Below are 26,014 nucleotides of genomic sequence, written 5' to 3' on the forward strand. Positions count from 1 at the left end.
CAAGGATTTTTACTATTGGTACCATTTAAACTTAAGAATAATAGCAGTACAACAAATACAAAATAAGAAATTACTTTCTATAGGCCTATGTTATGAAAATATTTTAATTTGTTCTGGGTAATAGTATAGATTACTTCTCCTAAACATCATCTTCATCAGATTATTTTCTTGTTAAATGTTAGGAGTAGGATCTCTGGAAGATTGACTTGCAGGTTAATATTTATTTTTAAACCTTTCTCTAGAATCAAAATTTTCTATAATAATTTCAGGGGAAAAAGAACCTTCAGTATTATTTTTAAAGGCTTCCACTGATACCCGTTATCTGTAATGTGATTTGTGTGTGTGTGTGTGTGTGTGTGTGTCAAGAAAAGAGAGAGAAGGAGGGAGGGAAGGGAAGGGAAGACACACAGAAACAGGAACAGAGAGAGACTGACCAAACAAATGGTATATCAACTACTGACGGGTTCCTTGGAATCTGGATGGAAGGGAAGATAAATTGAAAAAGCACATTTAGTGCACTTAAAAATACATATAAACTATAGAAATAAACCTTGATTAAAAATATTTTGATCTCTGTGCTAAAAAAGCACTAGAAAGCACTACTGAAGAAGGTTGTTGATTAACGCGGCCAATTCCAAATACTTTTAATTTGATACATAGTTTACTATTCTAGCCAGCAGGCCCTAAATCAAATATGGCAAACTGGCAACACATGGGTCAAATATAGCAGTCAGGCTGTTTGGCTGGTGTGGTAGTGCTCAATGTTGTAGCATTTTAAAAAATTGGTTACACGTGAAAATTAGGAGCTTTTACACAAGAATCTGAATTTTCAGCTTCTTTTGAAAATTGAGAAGATCTGAAACCACAGTATCTTTTGGCAGCAGTAGCTGAGACTATCAATGGCCTTCTATAGGTGAGACCTACATTTTCAGATTCTCTAGAGTTCCTACCACTTTCTATGACTCCCTGAACTACGGCTGAGTATCAGTTGTCATTTATCACTGTGCTTGTACTGTTGTTTTTATCTTATAACAGAGTTAAGTGAAAATTAAATATTTCTTAAACTCATGTCTGTTTTAAAAGTGGGGGAAAAAGGTAGAATGAGCAGGAACATGTGTTTTAAGAAAAATGGAAGAGAACACTTTGTTTTTTTAAATGAAGACAATTCCTATGTTTTTAATGGCAAACAATATATTTCTAAACAAATCTACCTGCTTCGCTCATTTATGTTAGTTGACTAGCCTTGGGTTGCATTAGTTCACGAGTTTGTGTGAGCTCTCCTTTTAAATTATTTTTGGAGCATTTTCTTTGTGCCAGGCATTGTCTAAAAGCTTTACATATATTAACTGATTTAACTCATATTGTCACAGTGGAAAGTTTTTTTCGTGGTTTTGTCCCCATTTTTAAAGGAAATTGGAGCATAACTGGTACAAAGTTACAAAACCATTAAAGGGCAGACACAAGATCAGAAAGCCAGGGAGTCTGGCTTCAGGATCTGTGATCTTAACCATACCGTTATAGCTAAACTTGTTTGCTCCCTTTCATCTGAATTTATACAGTGCCTTGTAGCCTTCAGACTTTTGTCAACTCTTAATGCAATAAATTTCCTTTTCCCTTCCATTCACTTGTTTTTAACATGTAGCTCAACTTTTATTTCCCTTATAATGTATAAAGCTTTTTCTGACTGCAGTAGCCTGAAATAATTTCTCTCTTAACTCCTAAAGACTGTATTGTCTCCTACTGGCTTGTGATGTCTTTTCTGTTGTATTGAACTGTTATTTAAATCTATAAAAATGTTTTTATCTTTTTTTTTTTTTTTTTTTTTTTTGCCGTACACGGACCTCTCACTGTTGTGGCCTTTCCCGTTGTGCAGCACAGGCTCCAGACGCGCAGGCTCAGTGGCCATGGCTCATGGGCCTAGCCACTCCGCGGCATGTGGGATCTTCCCGGACCGGGGCATGAACCCACGTCCCTTGCATCTGCAGGCGGACTCTCAACCACTGCGCCACCAGGGAAGCCCTGTTTTTATCTTTTTATTTAATATTTTCCCAACTAGATTATAATTTAAGTACAGGGGGAAAAAAGATGTTCAGAGACATGTAAAGAATTAATTATTTTTAACATATGGATTACCTCTTCCCAGAAATCTGAGATTGGTACCCAAAGCAGTAAGTACTGCTTGACCTTTGCCTAAGATTTAACTCTAGGCAAGTGAAGTAATTGACTTCAGAGAGCCATTATAGAGAACTACTTAGTACCCAAGAGAGAATTGCTAATAAGAGTTTCAAGATATTCATTGTTCTAAAATATCTTGACTTTTGTTCAACACCATAGTTTTAATCATTTTCAGCTATGAGAGTAACAATCATATAATTTCAGGCATTTTTTGCTTGCTTTTACTTCTAAAAAATTGCTTTTAGCATGAGCTCTTTTAAAAGAGCCATTCTCCCAACTTGTTTTATGAGACTGGCATTACCCTGACACCAAAATTTGTTAAGGACATTACAATAAAATAAAATTATAGACCAGTATCTCTCAGAGAAGGTAAAAGTCCTTGACAAAATATTAGAAAATCCAATCCTGCAATATATAAAAAAGAAAACACATCAAGACTAAGTGGAGTTTATCCCAGGATTGTAAGATAGGTTTAACATTTGGAAACCGAACATTAAAAGAACAAAAGAGAAAAAGTATATAATCATGTCATCTTGATTGATGCAGAAAATGTATTTGACAGAATTCAGCATCCACTCATGATAAAAACTTGGCAAACTAGGATAAGAAGGAAACTTCTTCAGTCTGATAAAGGGCATCAATGAAAAACCCACAGGCAACATCATACTTAGTGATAAAATATTGAATGCTTTTTCCTGAAATATTGAACATGGCAGGGATTTCTGCTCTCATCACTTCTATTTAATATTGTATTGGATGTCTTAGTATAATAATCCAAGAGAAAGAAGTGAAAATCATATGTATTTGAAAGGAAGAAGTAAAACTCTTTATGATCGTAGATGTAGAAAATCCTAGGAAATCTACAAAGTACTAGAATTAATAACTAAATATAGCATACAGGTTTGTAGCATACAGGGTCAATAATCAAAAATTAATTTTGGGCTTCCCTGGTGGCGCAGTGGTTGAGAGTCCGCCTGCCGATGCAGGGGACATGGGTTCGTGCCCCGGTCCGGGAAGATCCCACATGCCGCGGAGCGGCTAGGCCCGTGAGCCATGGCCGCTGAGCCTGCACGTCCAGAGTCTGTGCTCTGCAGTGGGAGAGGCCACAACAGTGAGAGGCCTGCGTACAGCAAAAAAAAAAAAATAATAATTTTGGGGGAAAGAAATAAAATCCTTTTTAAAATAGTATCAAGACCTTGTTACCAAAACAAACTTGGGTTCACTTGCCCACACGCAGTAAAAGCCAGTCTACTGACATCAGGTTGTGGGTGAAGGAAAGTGGAGCATTTATTGTTGGGCACTGTACAACGAATCCGGACAGCTAGTGCTCAAAAAGCCCAAACTCCTCAATGGGTTTCAGCAAAGTTTTGTTTTGTTTTTTTCAGTATGCGGGCCTCTCACTGTTGTGGCCTCTCCTGTTGCGGAGCACAGGCTCCGGACGTGCAGGCTCAGAGGCCATGGCTCACGGGCCTAGCCAGTCTATGGCATGTGGGACCCTCCCAGACCGGGGCACGAACCCGTGTCCCCTGCATCAGCAGGCGGACTCTCAACCACTGCGCCACAAGGGAAGGCCCAGCAAAGTATTTTTAAAGGCAGGGTGAGTGAGGGGCATCCCAGGATATGTGATCAGCCTGTGCACAGTTCTCTGATTGGTTGATGTTGAAGTAACAGGGTGGTGTCACAGGGGTTAATATTATCAATCCTTAGGTGCCAGTAGGTCATGGGTGCTCATGGTCATCAAGTAGTTAATTTCTTTCATTTAGTAGGGGTTTTAGCATCTGTAAAACAATTCAGGAAATGTGCATCAGATACTATTATCTAGGTACTTCAGAGAGGAGCTAAAAGCAGAGGATATGGGGGAGGGATCTGTCTGGGGAAGACCACATAAGGTCCTGCTCGGTTACAACCTGTGAAATACTTCTTTTCCAATACTCTGAATTTATTAGTTTCAAAAATAAACAGTTTCGGGCTTCCCTGGTGGCGCAGTGGTTGAGAGTCCGCCTGCCGATGCAGGAGACACGGGTTTGTGCCCCGGTCCGGGAAGATCCCACATGCCACGGAGCAGCTGGGCCCGTGAGCCATGGCCGCTGAGCCTGCGCGTCCGGAGCCGCTGAGCCTGCGCATCCGGAGCCTGTGCTCCGCAACGGGAGAGACCACAACAGTGAGAGGCCCGCGTACTGAAAAAAAAAAAAAAAAAAAAAAAAAAAATAGTTTCAGAAGCTGTCAGCCTGGAAATTCTGATTTTTTAATTAAGATTTTATTTATATATAACACTGTATTAGTTCCAGATGTACAGCATACTGATTCTCTCTATGTATATATTGCAAAACGGTCAACACAATAAGTCTAGTTAACATCCATCACCACACAGTTACAAATTTGTTTTTCTTTTATTGGGAACTTTTATGATATACTCTCTTAGCAACTATCAAATATGCAATACAGTATTATTAACTATAGACACCGTTATAGCACCCGGACTTATTTACTTTATTACAGGAAGTTTATACCTTTTGACCACATTTACCATTTCACACACCTTCCCCCACCCAACTTCACCCCACCCCACCCACCTCACAAACCACCAATCTGTTTTCTGTATGTATAAGTTTGTTTTATTTTTGTTTTACATTCCACGTGTAAGTGAGATCATATGATACTTTTCTTTCTTTCTCTGACTTATTTCAGTTAGCATAATGCCCAGTTGTTTCCATGTCTTGGCTATTGTAAATAATGCTGCAATGAACATAGGGGGTACAGATATCTTTTTTCTTTTTTTTTTTTTTTTTGCGGTACGTGGGCTTCTCACTGTTGTGGCCTCTCACATTGCGGAGCACAGGCTCCGGACGCGCAGGCCCAGCGGCCACGGCCCACAGGCCCAGCCACTCCGCGGCATGTGGGATCCTCCTGGACCGGGGCATGAACCTGCGTCCCCTGCATTGGCAGGTGGACCCCCAACCACTGCGCCACCAGGGAAGCCCCCAGGTATCTTTTTAAGTTAGTCTTTTTGTTTCCTTCAGATAAATACCCAGAAGTGGAATTGCTTTGTTATATGGTAGTTATATTAAAATTTTTTGAGGAATCTCCATACTGTTCTGTAAGGGTTGCACCAATTTATATAACCACCAACAGTGTACAAGGATTGTCTTTTCTACACATCCTTGCCAACACTCCTTATTTTTGTCTTTTTGATAATAGCCATTCTTTTTTTTTCACAATTTTTTTAACATCTTTATTGGAGTATAATTGCTTTACATTGTTGTGTTAGTTGCTGCTGTATAACAAAGTGAATCATCCCCATATCCCCTCCCTCTTGTGTCTCCCTCCCACCCTCCCTATCCCACCCCTCTAGGTGGTCACAAAGCACAAGCTGATCTCCCTGTGCTATGCAGCTGCTTCCCAATAGCTATCTGTTTTACATTTGGTAGTGTATATATGTCAATGCCTTTCTCTCACTTAGTCTCAGCTTACCCTTCCCCCTCCCTGTGTCCTCAAGTCGATTCTCTACGTCAGCATCTTTATTCCTGTCCTCCCCCTGGTTCTTCAAAACCATTTTTTTTTTTAGATTCTATATATATGTGTTAGCATATGGTATTTGTTTTTCTCTTTCTGACTTACTTCACTCTGTATGACAGACTCTAGGTCCATCCACCTCACTACAAATAACTCAATTTTGTTTCTCTTTATGGCTGAGTAATATTCCATTGTATGTACGTGCCACATCTTCTTTATCCATTCATCTGTCAATGGACACTTAGGTTGCTTCCATGTCCTGGCTGATAATAGCCATTCTAATAGGTATAAGCTGATAATCTCATTCTGGCTTTGATTTGCATTTCACTGATTAGTGATGTTGAGCACCTTTTCATATACCCATTAGCCATCTGTATGTTTTCTTTGGAAAAATATCTATTCAGATCTTCTGCCTATTATTGAGTTCTTGATCTTTTTTTTTTTTTTGCAGTGGCACATAGATTAAACCGTAGTCAGTTGTTTTCTATTTTCCCTTTAATTTACACTAGAATTCTATAGATAATAAATTTCATCTTAACTTGATCATATTTTTATCATGTTTGCTTTTTTTTAAAACCAGGTTTATCTTTTAGCCTTCCTACTAGTTTTGTAAGTGGTTGATCTACTACCTTTACTGTATATTTGCCTTTACCAATGAGATTTTACCTTTCACAGTTTTCATATTTCTTATGGTCTTTTCTGCTTAGAAAAGTCCCTTTAGCCTTTCTTGCAAAGCTGCCTTGGTGGTGCTAAACTCTTTTAGCTTTTGCTTGTCTGTAAAACTTTTTAACTCTCAAGTCTGGATGAAAGCTTTGCTGGGTAGAGTATTCTTGGTTGTAGATTTTTCCCTTTCATCATTTTAAATATATTATGTCACTCCCTTCTGGACTGCAGAGTTTCTGCTGAATAGTCAGCTTATAACCTTATGGGAGTTCCCTTGTATGTAACTTGTTGCTTTCCCCTTGCTGCTTTTAATATTCTCTCTTTATCATTATTTTTTGCCATTTTAATTACAGTGTGTCTGGGTGTGGTCCTCTTTAGGTTGCTCCTGTTTGGGACTCTCTGTGCTTCCTGCACCGGGACGTCTGTTTCCTTTCCCAGGATAGGGACGTTTTCAGCTCTTGTGTCTTCAAATATGTTCTCTGCCCCTTTCTGTCTCTTTTCTCCTCTGGGACCCCTATAGTGTGAATATTAGTGCAATTGATGTGTCTCAGAGGTCTCTTAAACTGTCCACATTTCTTTTTTTTTTTTTTAACATCTTTATTGGAGTATAATTGCTTTACAATGGTGTGTTAGTTTCTGCTTTATAACAAAGTGAATCAGTTATACATATACATATGTTCCCATATCTCTTCCCTCTTGCGTCTCCCTCCCTTCCACCCTCCTTATCCCACCCCTCCAGGCAGTCACAAAGCACCAAGCTGATCTCCCTGTGCTATGCGGCTGCTTCCCACTAGCTATCTACCTTACGTTTGTTAGTGTATATATGTCCATGCCTCTCTCTCGCTTTGTCACAGCTCACCCTTCCCCCTCCCCATATCCTCAAGTCCGTACTCCAGTAGGTCTGTGTGTTTATTCCTGTCTTACCCCTAGGTTCTTCATGACATTTTTTTCCCTTAAATTCCATATATATGTGTTAGCATGCAGTATTTGTCTTTCTCTTTCTGACTTACTTCACTCTGTATGACAGACTCTAGGTCCATCCACCTCATTACAAATAGCTCAATTTCGTTTCTTTTTATGGCTGAGTAATATTCCATTGTATATATGTGCCACATCTTCTTTATCCATTCATCTGATGATGGGCACTTAGGTTGTTTCCATCTCCGGGCTATTGTAAATAGAGTTGCAATGAACATTTTGGTACATGACTCTTTTTGAATTATGGTTTTCTCAGGGTATATGCCCAGTAGTGGGATTGCTGGGTCATATGGTAGTTCTGTTTGTAATTTTTTAAGGAACCTCCATACTATTCTCCATAGTGGCTGTACCAATTCACATTCCCACCAGCAGTGCAAGAGTGTTCCCTTTTCTCCACACCCTCTCCAGCATTTATTGTTTCTAGATTTTTTGATGATGGCCATTCTGACTGGTGTGAGATGATATCTCATTGTAGTTTTGATTTGCATTTCTCTAATGGTTAATGATGTTGAGCATTCTTTCATGTCTTTGTTGGCAGTCTGTATATCTTCTTTCGAGAAATGTCTGTTTAGGTCTTCTGCCCACTTTTGGATTGGGTTGTTTGCTTTTTTGTTATTGAGCTGCATGAGCTGCTTGTAACTTCTGGAAATTAATCCTTTGTCAGTTGCTTCATTTGCAAATATTTTCTCCCATTCTGAGGGTTGTCTTTTGGTCTTGTTTAGGGTTTCCTTTGCTGTGCAAAAGCTTTGAAGTTTCATTAGGTCCCATTTGTTTATTGTTGTTTTTATTTCCATTTCTCTAGGAGGTGGGTCAAAAAGGATCTTGCTGTGATTTATGTCATAGAGTGTTCTGCCTATGTTTTCCTCTAAGAGTTTGATAGTTTCTGGCCTTACATTTAGGTCTTTAATCCATTTTGAGCTTATTTTTGTGTCTGGTGTTAGGGAGTGATCTAATCTCATACTTTTACATGTACCTGTCCAGTTTTCCCAGCACCACTTATTGAAGAGGCTGTCCTTTCCCCACTGTACATTCCTGCCTCCTTTATCAAAGATAAGGTGACCATATGTGCATGGGTTTATCTCTGGGCTTTCTATCCTGTTCCATTGATCTATCTTTCTGTTTTTGTGCCAGTACCACACTGTCTTGATTACTGTAGCTTTGTAGTATAGTCTGAAGTCAGGGAGCCTGATTCCTCCAGCTCCGTTTTTCGTTCTCAAGATTGCTTTGGCTATTCGGGGTCTTTTGTGTTTCCATACAAATTGTGAAATTGTTTGTTCTAGTTCTGTGAAAAATGCCAGTGGTAGTTTGATAGGGATTGCATTGAATCTGTAGATTGCTTTGGATAGTAGAGTCATTTTCACAATGTTGATTCTTCCTATCCAAGAACATGGTATATCTCGCCATCTGTTTGTATCATCTGTAATTTCTTTCATCAGTGTCTTATAATTTTCTGCATATAGGTCTTTCGTCTCCTTAGGTAGGTTTATTCCTAGATATTTTATTCTTTTTGTTGCAATGGTAAATGGGAGTGTTTTCTTGATTTCACATTCAGATTTTTCTCATTAGTGTAGAGGAATGCCAGAGATTTCTGTGCATTAATTTTGTATCCTGCAACTTTACCAAATTCATTGATTAGCTCTAGTAGTTTTCTGGTAGCATCTTTAGGATTCTCTATGTATAGTATCATGTCATCTGCAAACAGTGACAGCTTTACTTCTTCTTTTCCAATTTGGATTCCTTTTATTTCCTTTTCTTCTCTGATTGCTGTGGCTAAAACTTCCAAAACTATGTTGAATAAGAGTGGTGACAGTGGGCAACCTTGTCTTATTCCTGATCTTAGTGGAAATGCTTTCAGTTTTTCAGCATTGAGGATGATGTTGGCTGTGGGTTTGTCATATATGGCCTTTATTATGTTGAGGAAAGTTCCTTCTATGCCTACTTTCTGCAGGGTTTTTATCATAAATGAGTGTTGAATTTTGTCGAAAGATTTCTCTGCATCTATTGAGATAATCATATGGTTTTTCTCCTTCAATTTGTTAATATGGTTTATCACATTGATTGATTTCTGTATATTGAAGATTCCTTGCATTCCTGGAATAAACCCCACTTGATCATGGTGTATGATCCTTATAATGTGCTGTTGGATTCTGTTTGCTAGTATTTTGTTGAGGATTTTTGCATCTATGTTTATCAGTGATATTGGCCTGTCGTTTTCTTTCTTCATGACATCCTTGTCTGGTTTTGAATCAAGGTGATGGTGGCCTTGTAGAATGAATTTGGGAGTGTTCCTCCCTCTGCTATATTTTGGAAGAGTTTGAGAAGGATAGGTGTTAGCTCTTCTCTAAATGTTTGATAGAATTCGCCTGTGAAGCCATCTGGTCCTGGGATTTTGTTTGTTAGAAGATTTTTAATCACAGTTTCAATTTTTAGTGCTTGTGATTGGTCTGTTCATATTTTCTATTTCTTCCTGATTCAGTCTTAGCAGGTTGTGCATTTTTAAGAATTTGTCCATTTCTTCCAGGTTGTCCATTTTATTGGCATAGAGTTGCTTGTAGTAATCTCTCATGATCTTTTGTATTTCTGCAGTGTCAGTTGTTACTTCTTTTTCATTTCCAATTCTGTTGATTTGAGTCTTCTCTCTTTTTTTCTTGATGAGTCTGGCTAATGGTTTATCTATTTTGTTTATCTTCTCAAAGAACTAGCTTTAAGTTTTATTGATCTTTGCTATTGTTTCCTTCATTTCTTTTTCATTTATTTCTGATATGATTTTTATGATGTCTTTCCTTCTGCTAGCTTTGGGGTTTTTTGTTCTTCTTTCTCAGATTGCGTTAGGTGCAAGGTTAGGTTGTTTATTCGAGGTGTTTTCTGTTTCTTAAGGTGGGCTTCTATTGCTATAAAGTTCCCTCTTAGAACTGCTTTTGCTGCATCCCATAAGTTTTGGGTCATCGTGTCTCCATTGTTATTTGTTTCTAGGTATTTTTTGATTTCCTCTTTGATTTCTCCAGTGATCGCTTCGTTATTAAGTAGTGTATTGTTTAGCCTCCATGTGTTTGTTTTTTTACAGATCTTTTCCTGTAATTGATATCTAGTCCCATAGCGTTGTTGTCGGAAAAGATACTTGATACACTTTCAATTTTCTGAAATTTACCAAGGCTTGATTTATGACCCAAGATATGATCTATCCTGGAGAATATTCCATGAGCACTTGAGAAAAATGTGTATTCTGTTGTTTTTGGATGGAGTGTCCTATAAATATCAATTAAGTCCATCTTGTTTAATGTATCATTTAAAGCTTGTGTTTCCTTATTTATTTTCATTTTGGATGATCTGTCCATTGGTGAAAGTGGGGTGTTAAAGTCCCCTACTATGAATGTGTTACTGTCGATTTCCCCTTTTATGGCTGTTAGTATTTGCCTTATGTATTGAGGTTCTCTTATGTTGGGTGCATAAATATTTACAATTGTTATATCTTCTTCTTGGATCAATCCCTTGATCATTATGTAGTGTCCTTCTTTGTCTCTTCTAATAGTCCCTATTTTAAAGTCTCTTTTGTCTGATATGAGAATTGCTACTCCAGCTTTCTTTTGGTTTCCATTTGCGTGGAATATCTTTTTCCACCCCCTTACTTTCAGTCTGTATGTGTCTCTAGGTCTGAAGTGGGTCTCTTGTAGACAGCATATATATGGGTCTTGTTTTTGTATCCATTCAGCGTCTTTTGGTGGGAGCATTTAGTCCATTTACATTTAAGGTAATTATCGATATGTATGTTCCTATTCCCATTTTCTAAATAGTTTTGGGTTCGTTATTGTAGGTCTTTTCCTTCTCTTGTGTTTCTTGCCTAGAGAAGTTCCTTTAGCATTTGTTGTAAAGCTGGTTTGGTGGTGCTGAACTCACTCAGCTTTTGCTTGTCTGTAAAGGTTTTAATTTCTCCATCAAATCTGAGTGAGATCCTTGCTGAGTTGAGTAATCTTGGTTGCAGGTTTTTCTCCTTCATCACTTTAAATATGTCCTGCCACTCCCTTCTGGCTTGCAGAGTTTCTGCTGAAAGATCAGCTGTTAACCTTATGGGGATTCCCTTGTGTGTTATTTGTTGTTTTTCCCTTGCTGCTTTTAATATGCTTTCTTTATATTTAATTTTTGACAGTTTGATTAATATGTGTCTTGGCCTATTTCTCCTTGGATTTATCCTGTATGGGACTCTCTGTGCTTCCTGGACTTGATTAACTATTTTCTTTCCCATATTTGGGAAGTTTTCAACTATAATCTCTTCAAATATTTTCTCAGTCCCTTTCTTTTTCTCTTCTTCTTCTGGAACCCCTATAATTTGAATGTTGGTGCGTTTAATGTTGTCCCAGAGGTCTCTGAGACTGTCCTCAGTTCTTTTCATTCTTTTTTCTGCTCTGCAGTAGTTATTTCCACTATTTTATCTTCCAGGTCACTTATCCGTTCTTCTGCCTCAGTTATTCTGCTATTGATCCCTTCTAGAGTATTTTTAATTTCATTTATTGTGTTGTTCATCGTTGTTTGTTTCATCTTTAGTTCTTCTAGTTCCTTGTTAAATGTTTCTTGCATTTTGTCTATTCTATTTCCAAGATTTTGGATCATCTTTACTATCATTATTCTGAATTCTTTTTCAGGTAGACTGCCTATTTCCTCTTCATTTGTTAGGTCTCGTGGGTTTTTATCTTGCTCCTTTGTCTGCGGTGTGTTTTTCTGTCTTCTCATTTTGCTTATCTTACTGTGTTTGGGGTCTCCTTTTTGCAGGCTGCAGGTTCGTAGTTCCCATTGTTTTTGGTGTCTGTCCCCAGTGGCTAAGGTTGGTTCAGTGGGTTTTGTAGGCTTCCTGGTGGAGGGGACTAGTGCCTGTGTTCTGGTGGATGAAGCTGGATCTTGTCTTTCTGGTGGGCAGGTCCACGTCTGGTGGTGTGTTTTGGGGTGTCTGTGGACTTATTATGATTTTAGGCAGCCTCTCTGCTAATGGGTGGGGTTGTGTTCCTGTTTTGCTAGTTGTTTGGCATAGGGTGTCCAGCACTGTAGCTTGCTGGTCGTTGAAGCTGGGTGCTGGCGTTGAGATGGAGATCTCTGGGAGATTTTCGCCATTTGATATTATGTGAAGCTGGGAGGCCTCTTGTTGACCAGTGTCCTGAAGTTGGCTCTCCCACCTCAGAGGCACAGCACTGACTCCTGGCTGCAGCACCAAGAGCCTTTCATCCACACAGCTCAGAATAAAAGGGAGAAAAAGTAGAGAGAAAGAATTAGTAGAAGTAGGAAGAAAGAGAGAAAGGAAGGAAGGAAGGAAGGAAGGAAGAAGAAAAGGAAAGAAAGAAAGACAGGGAGGGAGGGAGGGGACGAGGGAGGGAGGGAGGGAGGGACGGTGGGAGGATGGAAGGAAGGAAGGAAGGAGGGAAGGAAGGAAAAAAGAAAAGATAAAGTAAAGTAAAATATAATAAAGTTATTAAATTAAAAAATAATTATTAAGAAAAAAAATTTTTTTTAAATGGACGGATAGAACCTTAGGACAAATGGTGGAAGCAAAGCTATAGAGACAAAATCTCAAAGAGAAGCATACACATACATACTCAGAAAAAGAGGAAAAGGGGAAAAAATCATAAATCTTGCTCTCATAGTCCACCTCCTCAATTTGGGATGATTCGTTGTCTAAAGGAGGGAAGGACGAAGGAAAGAAAGAAAGAGAGAGAGAGAGAGAAAGAAAGAAGATAAAATAAAGTTATTACAATCAATAATAATTATTAAGAAAAAAAACGGACGAATAGAACCCTAGGACAAATGGTGGAAGCAAAGCTATACAGACAAAATCTCGCACAGAAGCATACACATACACACGCACAAAAAGAGTGAAAGGGGAAAAATTCCTAAATTTTGCTCTCAAAGGTCACCTTCTCAATGTGGGATGATTTGTTGTCTATTCATATATTCCACAGATGCAGGGTACATCAAGTTGATTGTGGAGCTTTAATCCGCTGCTTCTGAGGCTGCTGGGAGAGATTTCACTTTCTCTTCTTTGTTCTCACAGCTTCCAGGGGCTCAGCTTTGGATTTGGCCCCGCCTCTGCGTATAGGTCGCTGGAGGGCGTCTGTTTTTCGCCCAGACAGGACGGGTTAAAGGAGCCGCTGATTCGGGAACTCTGGCTCACTCAGGCCGCAGGGAGGGAGGGGCACAGAGAGCGGGGCGAGCCTGCGGCGGCAGAGGCCAGCGTGCCGTTGCACCAGCCTGAGGCTCGCTGTTCGTCCTCCCAGGGAAGTTGTCCCTGGATCCCGGGAACCTGGCAGTGGCGGGCTGCACAGGCTCCCCAGAAGGGAGGTGTGGATAGTGACCTGTGCTCGCACACAGGCTTCTTGATGGCGGCAGCAGCAGCCTTAGCTTCTTATGCCCATGCCCGCCTCTGGGGTCCGCGCTTTTAGCCGCGGCTCACGCCCGTCTCTGGAGCTCCTTTAAGCAGTGCTCTTAATCCCCTCTCCTCGTGCACCAGGAAACAAAGAGGGAAGAAAAAGTCTCTTGCCTCTTCGGCAGCTCCAGACCTTTTGCCGGACTCCCTCCCGGCTAGCTGTGGTGCACTAACCCCTTCAGGCTGTGTTCACGCTGCCAACCTCAGTCCTCTCCCTGTGCTCCGACCAAAGCCCGAGCCTCAGCTCGCAGCCCCGCCCGCCCCGGCGGGTGAGCAGACAAGCCTCTCGGGCTGGTGAGTGCCAGTCGGCACCGATCCTCTGTGCGAGAATCTCCCCGCTTTGCCCTCTGCACCCCTGTTGCTGCGGTCTCCTCCGCGGCTCCGAAGCTTCCACCCTCCGCCACCCGCAGTCTCCGCCCGCGAAGGGGCTTCCTAGTGTGTGGAATCCTTTCCTCCTTCACAGCTCCCTCCCACTGGTGCAGGTCCCGTCCCTGCATCTTTTGTCTCTTTTTTTCTTTTGCCCTACCGAGGTACATGAGGAGTTTCTTGCCTTTTGGGAGGTCTGAGGTCTTCTGCCAGCGTTCAGTAGGTGTTCTGTAGGAGTTGTTCCACGTGTAGATGTATTTCTGGTGTATCTGTGGGGTGGAAGGTGATCTCCGCGTCTTACTCTTCCTCCATCTTCCCCTCGTCTCCTGTCCTCATTTCTTTTTATTCTTTTTTCTTTTTTCTGTTCAGCTTGAGTGATTTCCACTACTCTGTCTGTCTCCAGCTCGATAATCCATTTCTCTATATATCTAATCTACTGATTCCATCTACTGTATTTTTTATTTCAGTGGTCATATTTTTCAGCTCTGTTTGTTTCTTCTTTATATTTTCTAACTCATTGTTAAAAATGTCTAACTTCTCGCTCTGTTCACCCAATCTTCTCCTGAGTTCTTTGATGAACTTTACAATCACTACCTTGAACTCTCTGTTGGGCAGATTGCTTATCTCCACTTTACTTAGTTCTTCTTCTGGGGTTTTTATCTTGTTCTTTCATTTGGAACATATTCCTCTGTCACCTCATTTTGCCTAATTTGCTGCTTTTATTTCTATGTATTTGTTGGGTTATATTTCTCAATCTCAGAGACGTGATCTTACCTAGGAAGTGTCCTATGGGGCCCAGCAGCACACTGCCCTCTGGACACCAGATCTATATGCTCTAGGGGTGCCCTCTATGTGGACTGCATGGTTCCTCAAGTTGTGGTGGGCAGACGACTGTGGGCTGTCTGGTAGACATGGTTTGTACTTTAATTATATGGTTGATATTTTTCTAGGTGTGTAGTCAACATATCTGATTCTTGATAAAGCAGTATCAACAACTGTAGTATAAAATTATGCTTTTTAAAAATTTGCTGAGATCTTTCAGGCCTGGCACATTCCCTGTGAGTATGAAACCCACTTCTATAGGCAGATAACCTTGGTAGAGTGGGTCAAGCAGACAACTTGGCTTTAGAAGATTTAAGTCTCAGAAATAAATTTAACAAAAGATATACAACACGTATACTCTAAAAATCATGAAACATTGGTAAGAGAAATTACAGAGCAAAATAAATGAAGAAATAGAGATGACATAATCATGGGTAGGGAACTTAATATTGTTAAGGTATCAGTTATTCCCAAATTGATCTAATGATTTAGTGTAATTCCAATCAGAATCTTAAAAGACTTTTTTTGTAGAAATTGATAAGCAGATTCTAAAATTTACCAGGAAACGTGAGTGATCAAGAATAATCCAGGGCTTCCCTGGTGGCGCAGTGGTTGAGAGTCCGCCTGCCAATGCAGGGGACATGGGTTCGTGTCCCGGTCCGGGAAGATGCCACATGCTGTGGAGCGGCTAGGCCCATGAGCCATGGCCTCTGAGCCTGCGCGTCTGGAGCCTGTGCTCCACAACGGGAGAGGCCACAACAGTGAGAGACCCACATACTGCAAAAAAAAAAAGAATAATCCAAACAATCTTGAACATAACAACAATGTTGCAAGATTTATTCTACCTGACGTTTAAGATTTACTATATATAAAGCTACCTAATCAAAAGAGTGTAGTATTGTTGTACAGATAGACAAATAGACCAGTGGGACAGAATATATTCATAGATATGGTGTCCGTTGATTTTTGACAAAGATGGCAACACAATTCATTGTGGAAAGGAAAATTTTCAACAGATGGTGCTGGGACAATCAGAGCTCTATGTGGAAATAAAATGAGCCTTGATATACCTCACACCATTCACAAAAATTAATATGGGATAGATCATAAATCTAAATGTAAAAACAAAAACTAGGAGATCTAGAAGAAAATACAAGAGGATACTTTTGCAGCTCTGGGGTAGGCAAAGTTTTTTTTAGAAAGGTTTCAGAACACTGTAAAAGAAAAAGAAGACAAAATAACTGCATCAAAATTTAAAACTTCTGCTTATCAGAAGACAGCATTAAGAAAATGAAAAGCCAGGCTATACATGGGGGAAAAAGTATCCACAATACATATATCTAATAAAAGACTGGGTATAAGATTTGAACAGATCCTTTACCAGAAGGATCTATGAATGGCTAAAAAGCACATGAAAAGAAACAATATCATTAGTCATCAGAGAAATACAAATTATAACTGAAAGTTCATATCACTTGCTACATGCTAAAATGGCTAATATTTAAAACTTAGACAATACCAAGTGTTGGTGAGAATGTCAAGCAGCCTGAAACTCTCATATGTTGCTGGTGGGAGTGTAAAATTATGTGCAACCATCTTAGAAAACTGGTAGTTTCTTACACTATGACCCACCAATTTCAGTCTTAGGTATTTTCCCAAGAGTAATAAAAGTATATATCTGAAAAAGATGTGTATAAGCTTTATTTGTAATAGTCCAAAACTAAGAATGCCAAATATCAATAAACAGGAGATTTAGGATAAATTATGGCATGTTCATATAATGAAATTTTACTCAGTGATTAAAGAAAAACAGTGAACTGCTGAAGCACACAGCTACATGGCTAAATCTCAAAATTATGTTCAGTGGACAAAGCCAGATACAAAATAGTGCCAACTATATATGAAATTCAAGAACAGGCAAAATTATACAGATAGAAATCAGAACAGTGGTTGCTTTCAGGGGGGCGGGGAAGACTGACTGGAAAAGGGCACGAGGGAATTTCCTTGGGTAATTGTCTTGATTGGGATGGTGGATACATGGTTGTGTGCATTTGTCAAAATTCATTGAACTGTACACTTAAGATATGTGCATTTCACTCTATAAATTTAACTTTGAAAAGGCCATATTTTCTTACTAAATGATTCCTTTTTCCCGTTCAAAAATTTGATCGATCTTCCAAGATTCCCTTTAAACTTTCTTATAATCTACAATGGCTTGTACTTTTCTCTCTTTAGTTTTCAATCTTTGTTTTACTTATTTTATCTGTTAATCATATACTTTTTTGTTCCATTATCTGTTGTTTTCTGATGATGTCCTTGACTTGCAGCTAGATTTCACTTACTAAGAAAGATATATTAGAAATTCCAGTGATAATTATGTATTTGTCTATTTCTCCTTTTAGATTTTGTTTTCACTTTTTGCTTTATATATTTTGAGGCTGTGCTATTAGGTGCATACAAATATATAGGGTTTTTACATAATATTTTTCTGTTGGATTGACCCTGTTATCATTATGAAATGTTCCTTTTTATCTCTATTAACACTTATTGCCTTAAAGTCTACTTTGTCTGATTAGTATAGCTATACCACATTTCTTTTGGTTTTGCTAGGTATATGCAAAATATTTGTTTTTTGTATGTTGTATCTATTTTTTCTATCATTTTCAACCATTCTCTGTCCTTATTTATAAGGTGTGTCTCTTGTAATCAGCACATAGTTGGATTTTTAAAAACATCCAGTCTGAAATTCTTTGTTCTTTAATTGGATTTAAAGTCCTTTTACATTTAACATTACTGATAATTGGATTTAACTTTACTATCTATTTGTTTCCTCTTTGTCCCATCTGTTTCGTGTTTTTTCTTCCTTGGCATTGGTATTAATTAAGCATTTGTTATTTTTCTACTTTTCCCCCTTGCATAGTTTGTTAGCTGTAAATGATTACCCTGGAGCTAATTTCCTAAGAGACAAAGACTTCTATTTCTTTGATTTTTTTCCATAATGCTTAGCAATTCAGGGAATCCAATAGATATTTGCAATAAATTCTTCTAGATTTACTCTATTCGCTTAATATTTTTAAAGGACATGAAATATTTTTCTGAATACAGTGTTAAATAAACTAATTTGACTGTTGTTTTTAGAATCACACCCAGAAAATTTGATACTGTTCAAGCGTCCAGGGGTCACAAAAGTGGAATTATCACCGGAGATGTTGAAGACTTAACTTTAAGCAAGAGGGGAATACGGACATCATTTACCTTTAGGAAAGTGAGGCAAACACCTTGTAATTGTAGTAAGTATATAATTTTGGTTCTCCTGTAAAATGGAGTAAATCTACTATGAAAATCTTTTAAAGTCCCATAAGAACTGAGAAGAGCTTTGTCTTAACTCCTCTAATGGCATTTCCTGTGTTCTGCCTTGTATTGTACTTACATATACTTTTCTTAACCACTCCCGTGGTTAGGTTTATAGTCCTTGAGGGCAGGGACTGCATCTTACTCATCTTTATTTTCCTCAAACATAGTACTTGAGCATAGTTGGATTCTAAATGAATATTTTATTTATTATAGTCATGGTTAAGAATACTACAGTTTGGGGGCATTAAAATATCACTTGTAGGGGCTTCCCTGGTGGCGCAGTGGTTGAGAGTCTGCCTGCCAATGCAGGGGACATGGGTTCGTGCCCCGGTCCGGGAAGATCCCACATGCTGCAGAGCGGCTGGACCCGTGAGCCATGGCCACTGAGCCTGCGCGTCCGGAGCCTGTGTTCTACAACAGGAGAGGCCACAACAGTGAGAGGCCCGCGTACCGCAAAAAAAAAAAAAAAAAAAGATCCCTGCACGGTGGGGAAAAAAATAAATAAATAAAATAAAATATCACTTGTACAAGAATAAGTTTTTTTGGAAACAGCTTGTCACATTTCTCAATTACTTCTCATTAACTTAACAGGGAAGTTGGAGATGACAAACTGTTCTATAGTAAGTGGATAACTTTAGGGGGATAAACAGTGTTTGTTTTAGTCAGTTGGGAAAGGAGTGCTCAAAAACTTGCCGAGGATGCTGTTCTGAATTGTCTGTATAAGTGCATCATGACCTGTATTTCTTGGACTCAAATAAATACCCCTTGTGTTTTATAAATAATATTTTACAATAACAGTGATGTTATGAGCTTTTTACATCCTGGTGGTTTCAGTTATGGGTGGTATCTCAGCAGGAGCTTTTGGATTTAGTCATCTTAAAAACATTTTAAATTAAAAATCTTTATTATATGTATAAGATATTATTCTGTTAGGAAACTTGTACTCTTCATATTTGATAACTTCATGTTAGTGAAGCTTAAAATAGGTTTTAACAGGTTTTTGTTTCTTTTGCTAAAAGTGTCACTGAGGACTTAAAAACAAAATTTTTTTATCAATTGAAAAATATTTATTTAGTATTTGATGAACGTCTAACACTGCCAGTAGCTTTACAAGGTATAGAAAAATAAAGCATGGCTCTTGTTCTCAAGGAATTTGAAATTTAGTAGAAGAGACAAGTTGGTTTTCTTATGCAAATGTTTTTTTGTTATGGACATTAAGGGTTGCTATAAGAAGCTCTGATTATTCGGTTTACAGATTTTTTTAAAAGATCAAGGCCATCTTTTGGATACTTTTGGTCAAAATTTGTGGATTTAAGTGATCCTCCTTTTACATAACTGAGATGTTCATAATTTCCAAGAGAATAAAATTTTTAGCAAGACCAGCTTAAGATAATTGTAATGTATATTGTAGTGTAATTGTAATTCTGATGTAACTAACATAATGTAACCCATCTGTTTCCACATGTATGTTTTAGAGCTCTCAAGCTTTCTGGGGCTACCCTTTTCTTAAATGTCTACATATAGTATTTAGAGCTTCACTTTACACATTAGTAGGGACTAGATAGTTCCACTCCCATTCAAAGTTTGGAATCTTCTAGTTATATTTAGGGAAAATTCCTGAAGCCATCAATTCTTTGCTGCCACATGCTTTCTAATTATTGCTAAGTCTTGTCTGTGGTTTCTCTGGGAACACTACTTCTTTCTTTATTCTCTAGTATACTACCCATAAAAAGATGTTGTGTGCTACAGACTGGCTGAAGACAAAGGGAAATTATAGCATAGCCAAGAAAAGACAAGGACTCGAAATGAATATTAGACGTTATTGCAGAGAACAGGGAACACTTCAAAATTAATTTGAGACATTGTATCCTAAATTTCCTCTGTCATCTCCTCTACTTGCTGGTGTTCTCCTTAGGATTTGCTCATTCTATTGAAGGAGGCAACACAGTGTAGTCATTGAGAATGTGGATTCTGGAGTCTCCACTGCCTGGGTTCAAATCTTGACTCTATGACTTAACATCTTTGTCACGTTGGGATCATTATTTAATATTCCGTGAGTCAGTTTCGTCATCTGTAAAATGAATGTAATAATACCTATTCGTAGTGTTACTGTGAGGATTGAGACAATATATGTAAACCACTTCAAACAGTATTCATTAAATCTTGTGATTATTACCAAATCACACTTTGTTTCTAGGTCTGGTTCTTCTGAGAGTCCTAGGGTCCCCAGAACTCCTACCAAGACAAAAACCCTAAATCCTGTTAATTGCTAAATTTCTTCTGGTTACACCAGGCCCATCAAGATGCTTTCCTGAATAAGAGGACCCTTAATCCCAAGATGAAATAGGCATCTGCATTATAAGGCATGCAGAATTACAGTCATATTTTGTTTCAAATGGATTTACCCCTTCTTATATTAGACCCCTCACATACATAATTGGGCTTGCTAAGTAAGAACTACTTTTTTTTAACTGATAAATCAGAGCCTATTTAACCCTAGTCATCAAACGTGGATTGATTTGCTTTTTCTTTTGAGAAAACAATCATACCTTATGAATCATTTGGATAAAAATAATGGTTTAGCGACTTCCCTGGTGGTCCCGTGGTTAAGACTCTGTGCTTCCAATGCAGGGAGCGTGGATTCAATCCCAGGTCGGGGAACTAAGCTCCCACGTGCCACGTGGTGCGGCCAAAAAATAAATTAAAAAAACAAACAAATAAGTAAATGGTTTATATTGCTTTCTTTTATTCATTAGGTTACCCTTTGGTCTGTGACAGCCAGATGAAGGAGACTTCCACATCATTTCCAGAGAGTGATAAAGAAGCCTCACAACTGGAGCAAGAATATGTCCATCAAGTTTATGAAGAAATTGCTAGACACTTTAGCAGCACGAGACATACCCCTTGGCCACACATCGTGGAGTTTTTGAAAGCTTTGCCAAGTGGTTCATTAGTTGTTGATATTGGATGTGGAAATGGAAAATATCTTGGCATCAATAAGGAGTTATATATGGCAAGTAATTGTTGCTTCTGGCTTTCTTTTTGCTTTATTTGTAAGGGTTATTATCACCTTCATCATGATATAATGCTGTGTTTTTAGGTCACTGCAGAAAATTGTAACCAACAGGTTGAAAATTAATGAACACTCCCATTCTTTTTTATTCCTCTAGAAATTTATGGGCATGCCATTATTTGCAGGTTTTTTTTTTTTTGGTCCCTTCAAATTTTGCTTTCTAAGATTATTTTATCAGTAAAACTATCTTATATTTATAAAACTCTTTACAGGTTATAAAGGATTTTTATAGAAACCATTTTCTTTCCTAGTTTCTTGTAAGTATGAGAAGTATAAAGCAGATATTTTCGTCCATCTTTTATAAATGAAGAAACTGAGGCTCACAGAGGTTATATTACTTCCTTGGTGTTATATTATTAGAGGATATAACTGGAACTTGAACCCTTGCCTTATGACTCCAAATCTAGTGTTCTTTTACTCATAATAGCAAAAAAAAAAGGTTAGTATTTATTGTTGTCTTACTGTTGAGAATATTAAATCTCAAGTAGATTAAAAATTTGACCAAGGTTATAGTGCTAGACCTAGGACTTGAACCCACTTCTCTCTGATGCCAAAGTTTCTGTTTTCAGTTGTTATAATTTCCTTTTCTAATGGATCACTTTTTTCTCTGCTGTGCTAAGAAGTAGGAAGTTCTCCCTGCATTAGTGCATTGTTGTAAGTACTCATGTCAACACTGCTCTGTGAGGACTGGAGCTTCCCTTTCTCAAGATTAGGGGAGGAAGGACTAGAGTAAGGGGAGTATGTAAGGAGAATGAGAGCAGTCTACTTTCATGGGCTGTTGTAGTATATCAGATTGCTTGTAATCTTTATTTTTACCTCATCCTAGATATTGTACACCTACATGAAGAAAGAACAGCACTACTGCAATTGAGGAAAGGTAGACTTTGTGCATTAAGAGGCAGATAAAAGAATCGCTTTTCATCAAGAGAAGACAAGTATTCATATATTGTCATCATGTTTACAATTAAATTTTAGTAAGAATAAGGTCGAGTGAATTAAGTTTGTTCATGTTGAAGAGGAAATAGGTTTTAGATTTGTCACAACTCTAACCACAGCTTAAAACAAAGTATATCTTCTGATGTTTTAATCTTAAGGTACTGTCCAAAAATGTTTCTCAGGAAGCTCTGCTTTTACACTTTCTTGATGATAACCTGTGGCTATGTCTAGTCAGGTATCAATTGTGACAGTGAAACTAGGTTGAAGTCAAACACACTGACTTAGTCATATGATAATATTATCCTGTTACAGTTAAGAAAAATGATTTCTTGATAAACTGAACCAAAAACCTGAAGCTGATTCAAGAAGGAATATATTCAGAAGAAATAGAAAATCATAAGTGTACTCACTCTCCATAATCTACATTCATTTTATCAGTGGCAGTCTGCATGTGTTCTTTCCTGTCTGCTCTTTCTGGAACCTACTGCCATAGTCTGACCTCTAGGGAAGGCTCAGTAGGTGTGGTTCAATGAATGAATGAAAACTACTTGTCTGGGTTGGAGTTATGGTTTTCATTATACAAGAAATGGAATTATGTATGGTAAAAGAGAAAACTACTTTTTTAAGCTGCTGAGGCTCCAACCTGGATGGAGCAATGATACTTGAGTGTATTTTGAACAGCCATCTTTGAGCATGAAAATATGTGCATTTCTTGACATTCATGAGAGGATGTGACCTGAGACATTCATTCTGGGTATTCAAATGTATATCTAAGATAGTCTCAGAATTTAAAAACTTATTAGTATCACTATTTTATATAATTTCCTTTACAAAGTATATTTTAAAAATACTAGCTGGGGCTCTCATGGAAATAGTTTTATAAACAACTATTCATTTCTCTTAGAAGTAAATGTGGTGAATCTGTTCTTATCTGATCTGAGTTATGCATGAGCTTGTTCTTCTGCTCTTTAACTCAAAATTTCTATATTCTAGCTAAGAAACATTTCTTATTTAGACTCCATAATTCCTAGCATCAGCATTAGCTGTTGGCTTTATTTTCAGAGTTAAATTTTATAAGAAAGATTTTATACCTTCAAGAAACTTATTGCCTTTATAATTGTACCAATAATAGATGAGATGTGCATACCCAGAGCTTGGGCTAGCTTATTCACTACATGATGTTCTGTGCATTGATTTTAGAGTACCTTCAGTCTGAATGTGTTTCTTAGATAAATACTTAACTTAAAAACAAGACCTGTATATATATGCTGTCTATAAGAGACCCACTTCAGACCTAGGGACACATAAAGACTGAAAGTGAGGGGATGGCACAAGATATTCCATGCAAACATAAATCAAAAGAAAGCTGGAGTAGCAATTCTCATATCAGACAAAAGAGACTTTAAAATAAAGACTATTACAAGAGACAAAGAAGGACACTACATAATGATTAAGGGATCAATCCAAGAAGATATAACAATTGTAAATATGCTCCCAACATAGGAGCACCTCACAACATGACAAATGCTAACAGCCATAAAAGGGGAAATCGACAGTAACACAATCATAGTAGGGGACTTTAACACCCCACTTTCACCAATGGACAGATCATCCAAAATGAAAATAAATAAGGAAATGAGCTTTAAATGATACATTAAACAAGATGGACTTAATTAATATTTATAGGACATTCCATCCAAAAACAACAGAATACACTTTCTTCTCAAGCGCTCATGAAACATTCAACAGGATAGATCATATCTTGAGTCACAAATCAAGCCTTGGTAAATTTAAGAAAACTGAAATTATATCAAGTATCTTTTCCAACCACAACTCTATGAGACTAGATTAGGAAAAAATCTGTAGAAAATACAAACACATGGAGGCTAAACAATACACTACTAAATAACCAAGAGATCACTGAAGAAATCAAAGAGGAAATCAAAAAAGAAACAAGTGACAATGAAAACACGACAACCCAAAACCTATGGGATGCAGCAAAAGCAGTTCTAAGAGGGAAGTTTATAGCAATACAATCCTACCTCAGGAAACAAGAAACATCTCAAATAAATAATCTAACCTTACACCTAAAACAATTAGAGAGAGAAGAAAAAAAACCCAAAGTTTGCAGAAAGAAAGAAATCATAAAGAACAGATTAGAAATAAATGAAAAAGAAATGAAGGAAAAAATAGCAAAAATTAATAAAATTAAAAACTGGTTCTTTGAGAAGATAAACAAAATTGATAAACCATTAGACAGACTCATCAAGAAAAAAAGGGAAAAGACTCAAATCAACAGAATTAGAAATGAAAAAGAAGTAACACCTGACACTGCAGAAATAAAAAGGATCATGAGAGATTACTTACAAGCAACTGTATGCCAATAAAATGGACAACCTGAAAGAAATGGACAAAGTCTTAGAAAAGCACAGCCTTCTGAGACTGAACCAGGAAGGAATAGAAAATACAAATAGACCAATCACAAGCACTGAAATTGAGACTGTGATTAAAAATCTTCCAACAAACAAAAGTCGAGGACCAGAAGGCTTCACAGACGAATTCTATCAAACATTTAGAGAAGAGCTAACACCTATTCTTCTCAAACTCTTCCAAAATATAGCAGAGGGAGGAACACTCCCAAACTCATTCTGAGAGGCCACCATCAACCTGATAACAAAAGCAGACAAAGATGTCACAAAGAAAGAAAACTACAGGCCAATATCACTGATGAACATAGATGCAAAATTCCTCAACAAAATACTAGCAAACAGAATCTAACAGCACATTAAAAGGATCATACACCATAGTCAAGTGGGGCTTATCCCAGGAATGCCAGGATACTTCAGTAAATACAAATCAATCAATGTGATAAACCGTATTAACAAATTGAAGGAGAAAAACCATATAATCATCTCAATAGGTAAAGAAAAAGCTTTTGACAAAATTCAACACCCATTTATGATAAATCCTTTATCAGTTGCTTCCTTTGCAAATATTTTCTCCCATTCTGAGGGTTATCTTTTCGTCTTGTTTATGTTTTCCTTTGCTGTGCAAAAGCTTTTAAGTTTCATTAGGTCCCATTGGTTTATTTTTGTTTTTATTTCCATTTCTCTAGGAGGTGTGTCAAAAACGATCTTGCTGTGATTTATGTCAAAATGTGTTCTTCCTATCTTTTCTTTTAAGAGTTTTATCTTACATTTAGGTCCTTAATCCATTTTAAGTTTATTTTTGTGTATGCTGTTAGGAAGAGTTCTAATTGCATTCTTTTATATGTAGCTGTCCAGTTTTCCCAGCACCACTTGATGAAGTGGCTGTCTTTTCTCCATTGTATATTCTTGCCTCCTTTATCAAAGTTAAGGTGACCATATGTAAATGGGTTTATCTCTGGGTTTTCTATCCTGTTCCATTGATCTGTATTTCTGTTTTTGTGCCATTACCATACTGTCTTGATTATTGTAGCTTTGTAGTATAGTCTGAAGTCAGGGAGCCTGATTCCTCCATTTCCGTTTTTCTTTCTCAAGATTGCTTTGGCTATTGGGGTCTTTTGTGTTTCCATACAAATTTTGAAATTTTTTTTTTTTTTTTTTTGCAGTACCTGGGCCTCTCACTATAGTGGCCTCTCCCGTTGTGAAGCACAGGCTCCGGATGTGCAGGCTTAGTGGCCATGGCTCATGGGCCCAGCCGCTCCGCGGCATGTGGGATCTTCCCAGACCGGGGCATGAACCCGT

General features: G+C 37.9%; 1 protein-coding gene across 1 annotated transcript in view; it reads left to right on the forward strand.

Moving 5' to 3' along the window:
* ALKBH8 (alkB homolog 8, tRNA methyltransferase) overlaps positions 1-26,014 on the forward strand; it is a 65,993-nt gene that overhangs the window by 31,649 nt on the left and 8,330 nt on the right. The window contains exons 8-9 of the mRNA XM_065882843.1: positions 18,062-18,213; positions 21,034-21,290. Coding sequence (XP_065738915.1) covers positions 18,062-18,213; positions 21,034-21,290 — 409 coding nt within the window. The remainder of the gene's footprint in view (positions 1-18,061; positions 18,214-21,033; positions 21,291-26,014) is intronic.

The sequence above is a fragment of the Phocoena phocoena genome, chromosome 8, assembly GCF_963924675.1.
Source record: "Phocoena phocoena chromosome 8, mPhoPho1.1, whole genome shotgun sequence".
NCBI classification, from domain to species: domain Eukaryota; kingdom Metazoa; phylum Chordata; class Mammalia; order Artiodactyla; family Phocoenidae; genus Phocoena; species Phocoena phocoena.